Source organism: Aquarana catesbeiana, linkage group LG13, assembly GCF_042186555.1.
Source record: "Aquarana catesbeiana isolate 2022-GZ linkage group LG13, ASM4218655v1, whole genome shotgun sequence".
Lineage (NCBI taxonomy): Eukaryota > Metazoa > Chordata > Amphibia > Anura > Ranidae > Aquarana > Aquarana catesbeiana.
In genome coordinates, this window is record NC_133336.1 from 7,177,761 (window position 1) to 7,184,833 (window position 7,073).

General features: G+C 47.1%; 1 protein-coding gene across 2 annotated transcripts in view; it reads left to right on the forward strand.

Moving 5' to 3' along the window:
* Nucleotides 1–6,625, forward strand: part of LOC141117444 (serine protease inhibitor A6-like) — a 31,870-nt gene extending 25,245 nt beyond the window's left edge. For both annotated transcript variants that reach the window (XM_073610307.1, XM_073610306.1), the window contains exon 5: nucleotides 6,366–6,625. In XM_073610307.1, coding sequence (XP_073466408.1) covers nucleotides 6,366–6,557 — 192 coding nt within the window. In that variant the 3' untranslated portion in view covers nucleotides 6,558–6,625. The remainder of the gene's footprint in view (nucleotides 1–6,365) is intronic.
* Nucleotides 6,626–7,073: the final 448 nt, after the last annotated feature.

Genomic DNA, 7,073 nt, shown 5'->3' on the forward strand with positions numbered 1-7,073 from the left:
CTTATCAGTGCCACCTATCAGTGCCCATCAATGCAGCCTATCAGTGCCCATCAATGCCACCTATCAGTGCTCATCAATACCACCTATCAGTGCCTCCTCATCAGTGCAGCCTATCAGTGGCCATCAATGCTGCCTAGCAGTGCTCTTCAATGCAGCCTATCAGTGCAGAATATCAGTGCCCATCAATGCTGCCTATCAGTGCCACTTATCAGTGCTCATCAATCCCAACTATCAGTGCCCATTAGTGCCTCCTATCAGTGCCACCTATCAGTGCCCATCAGTGCCGCCTATCAGTGTAGCATATCAGTGCCCATCAATGCTGACTATCAGTGCTACCTATCAGTGCTCATTAATCCCACCTATCAGTGCCCATAATTGCCTCCTATCTGTGCCACCTATCAGTGCTCATCAATGCCACCTATCAGTGCCACCAATCATTGCTCACCAATGCTGCCTATCAGTGCCTCCTATCAGTGCCCACCAATGCAGCCTATGAGTGCAGCCTATCAGTGGCAATCAATGCTGCCTATCATTGCTCAATGCCCATCAGTGCCACCTATCAGTGCCCATCAATGCAGCCTATCAGTGCAGCATATCAGTGCCTATTAATGCTGCTTATCAGTGCCCATTAATGCTGCCTATCAATGCCCATTATTGCCTCCTATCAGTCCCCAATAATGCCTCCTATCAGTGCTCATTAATGCTGTCTATCAGTGCCTATTAGTGCCTCCTATGGGTGCCTATTAGTGCTGCCTATAAGTGCTCATTAGTGCCTCCTATCAGTGCCCATTAGTGCTGCCTATCAGTGCTCATTAATGTTGCCTATTAGTGCCCATTAATGCTGCCTACCAATTCCCATTAGTGCCTCCTATCAGTGCCCATTAATGCTGCCTATCAGTGCCCATTAATGCTGCCTATCAGTTACCATTAGTGCCTCCTATCAGTGCTCATTAATGCTGCCTATTAGTGCCCATTAATGGTGCCTATCAGTGCTCATTAGTGCCACCATATCTCGATATAACGCCTGGTAGTTCTCTTTCCCCGCCTTCCTCTCTCGCACGGAATGAGAGAGAAGACACATCCGATCTGTTCCTCCCCCCCATCACCACCGCTCTCCTCCTGTGTGTGTTGTGCATGACCATGTGTACGCCCCATCGGACTTTTCTGTCGGCATTTCCAACGAACTTTAGATTGAGAGCCTGTTCTTAATTTTTCTGTTGGAAATGTTGACGGCGTTTTGAACGGTGCAAAATCTGGCCGTGTGTACGCGGCATTAACCTCTTGGCGCCGACAGTACGTATCTATTCAGCCTCTCGGCGGGGGGGCCTTAACGCAGAGCGGCCGCATATATGTGACCCTGTATAACCATTTCAATACCGGCACTTATACACCTTCCTGCCCAGTCCAATTTTCAGCTTTCAACGCTGTCACACTTTGAATGACAATTGCGCGGTTATGCTACACTGTACACCATATGACATTTTTATCATTTTGTTCCCACAAATAGAGCTTTCTTTTGGTTGTATTTGATCACCTCTGGGGGGTTTTTATTTTTTGCATTACAAATAGAAAAAGACCAAAAATATGTCTTTGTTTCTGTTACAAAACTTTGTAAATCAGTATGTTTTCTTCTTCTCTGACGGGCACTGATTAGGCAGTACTGATTGGCACTCATGAGGTGGCACTGATAAAGAGGCACTTATATGCAGCACTGATAGGCACTGATAGGCACTTATATGCAGCACTGATGGGCACTCATAGGTGGCACTGAAAGGTGGCACTGAAGGGCACTTATAGGCAGCACTGATGGGCACTGGTGGACTCTGATGGGCGGCCCTGATAGATGGCACTGATAGGCAGCACTCATCAGGAGGCACTGACAGGCATCACCGATGGGCACAGAGTGCCATCCCTAATGGGCATTGATTGACATCCTTTGTGGGCTCTAGTGGGCTTACCTGGTGGTCATGGGTGGGCATCTCTGGTGGCCCTGGGTGGGCATCCCTTTGGGGGGGCTGCACTGACAATCAACACAGACTCCTCCCCCCATCAGGAGAGCAGCCGATTGGCTTTCCTCTACTCGCGCCAGTCAGTGCGTGTGGAGGAAAAGCTGATACACGGCTTTTCCTATTTACACCGTGAGCAGCTGCGATTGGACAAAGATGATCACATGTTAAAGAACCTCTGTCAGAGACTCTTTACCTAGATCAGAGATGCAGTGTGTCAGACTGACACACCACACCAGCAATCGCCGCGCTGCGCACCCCCGGGGGCACGCGATCGCAGCTTATCCTGCTGGACATCATATGACGCCCAGTCAGGATAACAGAACCATGTAAAACATCCCATTCAGTTTAAAATAGAAATGAAAGGCAAAATATTTGTGTATAGTGATCACATTCCCTCTGTTCTCAGCTGCATAAGAGCTGGGGGAGGATAAGCAGCAGCATACTGAGCTTCCCAGTTAATGGCTGTACAGTGGGGGGTGTCAGGACAAGTCTGATCATTGGAGGAGAGCAGGCTGAGTTCCCAGTACTGACCATGGTGTGCTCTCCTGTGTGGTCAGTATTTATTAGAAAAGCAGAGGGACTGGCAGGAACACCAGGGATTTCACACAAAGGAAGCAATACAAAGAGAACAGGAGACTTTCTCATACAAGTACATGGTACAGCAGACACATATCAGGAATATGAAGTGTTGGGGTAACAAACACTATAAATGCTGCAGACAAGCTGCCTTGGATCAGAGCCATGCATTGCCATGGTGCAGGTGAGCCCGCTGCCATTATCATAGCAACAAATGGGGCCATGCCTCCTGGCACTATTGTTGTATGGTGCTGGTGGCTGACCTGTCCATGCCATGGCAAGTCACGGCATTGATCCGGGAAAAACCAAGATGGCACTTTAGGGTGCCTTGGCACTCTGGTTGTGAAACACAGGTCTAGCCAACAGTAGGGATGAGCCAAACACCCCCCGGTTTGGTTCGCACCAGAACTTGCGAACGGACCGAAAGTTTGCGCAAACTTTAGAACCCCATTAAAGTTTATGGGACTCGAACGTTCAAAATCAAAAGTGCTCATTTTAAAGGCTAATTTGCATGGTATTGTCCTAAAAAGGGTTTGGGGACCCGGGTCCTACCCCAGGGGACATGTATCAATGCAAAAAAAACTTTTAAAAACTGCAGTTTTTTCGGGAGCAGTGATTTTAATGATGCCTAAAGTAAAAAAAAAAAGTGAAATATTCCTTTAAATATCGTACCTGGGGGGTGTCTATAGTATGCCTGTAAAGTGGCGCGTGTTTCCGTGCTTAGAACAGTCCCTGCACAAAATGACATTTGTAAAGGAATAAAAGTCATTTAAAACTGCTTGCGGGTTTAATGTAATGTCGGGTCCTGGCAATATGGATGAAAAACAGTGAGACAAACGGCATGGGTACCCCCCAGTCCATTACCAGGCCCTTTGGGTCTTGTATGGATATTAAGGGGAACCCCGCACCTAAATTAAAAAAAGGAAAGGTGTTGGGCCACAAGGCCCTATATACTCTGAACAGCAGTATACAGGCGGTGCAAACAAGACAGGGACTGTAGGTTTGTTGTTAAGTAGAATCTGTTTGTAATTTTGAACGGGTACATTTTTAAAGTGTAGCTCCAGCCAAAAAATCTATTTTAAGCTTTTTGGAAAACATAGGGAAGGGTTATCACCCCTGTGACATTTGTTTTGCTGTCTGTGCTCCTCTTCAGAAGATTTCACCTCACTTTCTGTCCCAGTGACAAATGTTTCTTGAAAATTTGGGGTTTTTTGTTAAACAAGGATTGGTGAAAAAGCATCAGTGGAGAGGAGAAATGTTGTTCCCATATTAACTCTTAAAGGAGAAAATTCCCTTCCTAGGGGTAGATTTCATCTCACTTCCTGTTGTCTCCTTCCGTTTGCAAGTAGGAGTCGTTTGTAAGTTGGATGATTGAAATTAGGGGACTGCACTATATACTCAGCAGAAATTGGGGCCTTAGGTGTTGGTATTGCCACAACACTGCAAGTCCTCACAGTTACTCTTGGTGGGCGCAGGAATGGGCCCTGCTGTGAAATATTAGATCAAGAACTGTAATTACATGTCCCTGTTGAACAGGGGCAGAAAAATTGGGCATTGGGCATTGGGCACTGGTGCTGGTGCCACAACACTGCAGCCCCTCACAGATACTCTAGTTGAACGCAGCAACGAACCCCCCTGCAAAATATTGCATCAAAAATTGTAATTACACGCCCCTGATAAACAGGGGCTGAAAAATTGTGCCTTAGGCACTGGTGGCGGCGCCCAGAATCAAAAATGTTCTTACAAGCTATTAGCGTGATCATTGAGGAGGAAGAGGATAATCACTCAGCATAACAGGATAGTCACTCAGCATTAGCATAGGCAGTCTTGAAGGGATCTGACATTTCAAAAAAATTTATTCGGTTACATCAGCATCAGGTGCTTGGTAGCTGGTGGTGATCCAAGACTGATTCATTTTTTATGAAGGTCAGTCGATTGACTGAGTCGGTGGACAGACGCACCCTGTGATCGGTTACAAAGCCTCCAGCAGCACTGAATGTGCGTTCCGAAAGAACGCTGGATGCAGGACAGGCCAGTAGCTCAATTGCATACTGTGCAAGCTCTGGCCAGTGATCCATCCTCAAGACCCAGTAACCCAGAGGATTTTCAGTGGGAAAGGTGTCCAAGTCAGATCTTGCCCCTAGGTATTCCTGCACCATGTAAAACAGACGCTGGCGATGGTTGCTGGAACCGACACAGTACACTAACTGTAAATACTGCAGCTGCCTGCCTGTGGTATTAATAGGATCAGAACAACAGCAATTGTCTTCAGGTAGCTTTAGGTGCACACTGTGCAGAGGACGCACTACACTAACTGTAAATACTGTAGCTGCCTGCGGTACTAATAGGATCAGAAGAACACCACCAATTTTCTTCAGGTAGCTGTAAATGCTGTAAAAACACCTGCCTGCCTGTCAGTAGGAAGAGAATAACAGGAACGGATCTAGCTAAACTGAAAAAAGTATTTATATATATATATATATATATATTTTCAATCTACAGCTTATAGGTAAATTTATTGGGTTATCTGTTTCATACATAGTCAGATTTGCCTCTGTTCCAGTTTGGCTGTCTTGCATGTAGTTTCATACTGTGCCTGTGGGTGTCGTTGTTGCCATGGGCCGGTGTTGGAAAGGCAACACGCTGAAGCGTATGAGTGCTCCTCTGTCCTGGAGATAACTCTGTGGAGGTGGTCCTCCGAGTTGCATTCTGGGAGAGGGTATTTATGGGAGGGACGCCATGCTTTAGGGTTCATTTTCGTTCCACCTGCTGGCCCTCCTGGCCGACAGGTATGTGTTGGGAGTACTACCTCGTGGTCCTCCGACCGGGAGGCCCACGTCGCTGCAGCGTGTGGGTGAGCCCAGAAGCCTGTCTGGGGCCTACCACAGCGTCAGAGGAATGGTCCTGAGCTGTCTGTCCTACGGGAAGAAGCTGGACAACTGAGAAGATCCCAGGGGAGGACCCGTCATGGAAGGATCATGCAGAGTGCTGGAAAAGATACTCAAGTGTCCAGTGCCTACATTGTCTGGTATTAAACTCAACGGACCCTAGACCCGGTTCTGGTGAAATAGAGGTAACGAAGGTGACGGTAACAGCCCGCTTTAAACCAGCAGCTCCACCGAGAGTTATTGCTACATATATACATACAACACCTAGGATGCATATATATACACAATACACTGTAAGTGCAGTTAATTGATTTGCCTGCCTACTCTAGCTAACTTAAATCAAATGACACTGTCTCTCTCTCTCTCTCTCTCTCTCACTCAACACTGGAACACACTACACAGGGCCGACGTGCAGGCGGCCTTATATAGTGTGGGGCGTGTACTAAACCCCCTGAGCCATAATTGGCCAAAGCCACCCTGGCTTTGGCCAATTACAGCTCTCTCTACAGAGGGCGCTGTGATTGGCCAAGCATGCGGGTCATAGTGCATGCTTGGCCAATCATCAGCCAGCAGTGCACTGCGATGCCGCAGTGAATTATGGGCCGTGACGCGCCATTAGAATTTGGCGCGAACGTCCCATATCGTTCCCATTTCGACAAACGGTCGAACATGCGATGTTCGACTAGAACTCGAAGCTCATCCCTAGCCAACAGTAAGCAAAGGAACTGGCGAAAATGATTAGAAAAAACCCACAAAGATAATTGTATATATAGAATGTTTCTTGGTCTTTTCTTGTACTGACCCGACACCAATCATCTTATAGAGTCAGAGATGAGCAGGTTGTGTTTGCTGATTATTTGCTGATCTTCTCATGTCTGTTATTATATTTCAGGCCGTACACCAGGCTGTCATAAATGTGGATGAAGAAGGGACAGTGGCCGCCGCAGCCACCGCCGTGGGGATCGCTGTATTATCCCTCCCCCAATCGATATCCATTGATGGGCCATTTGTTTTCTTCATCATTGAGAAAAAAACCAACAGCATTCTTTTCATGGGGACGGTCATCAACCCTACAGAGAAATAATCCACAATGTTCCCATTTCTGCCACAATGTAACATTCCGGTGGATTCAATAAAACTTGATGAATAAAAGCCGTACATTCTCCGGATGGTTTGTCAAATATTTAAACCCGGGGTCTCCAAACTTTTCATAGGGCCAGTTTACTGTCCTTCAGACTTTAGGGGGCCAGACTGTGCCCAGTGAGGGTAGAAAATACCCCGGGTCCGGCATCAGTGAGAATAAACATTGCATCAGTTACATAGAGCCTGTGGTCAGTAGGTGGAGGAATAGTGCCCCATTGTTGGTATCAGTGGAATGAATAGTGCCCCATCATTGGTATCAGTGGGAGGAATAGTGCCCCATCATTGGTATCAGTGGAAGGAATAGTGCCCCATTGTTAGTATCAGTGAGAGGAATAGTGCCCCATCATTGGTATCAGTGAGAGGAATAGTGCCCCATCATTGGTGTCAGTGGGAGGAATAGTGCCCCATCATTGGTGTCAGTGGGAGGAATGGTGCCCAATCATTGGTATTAGTGGGA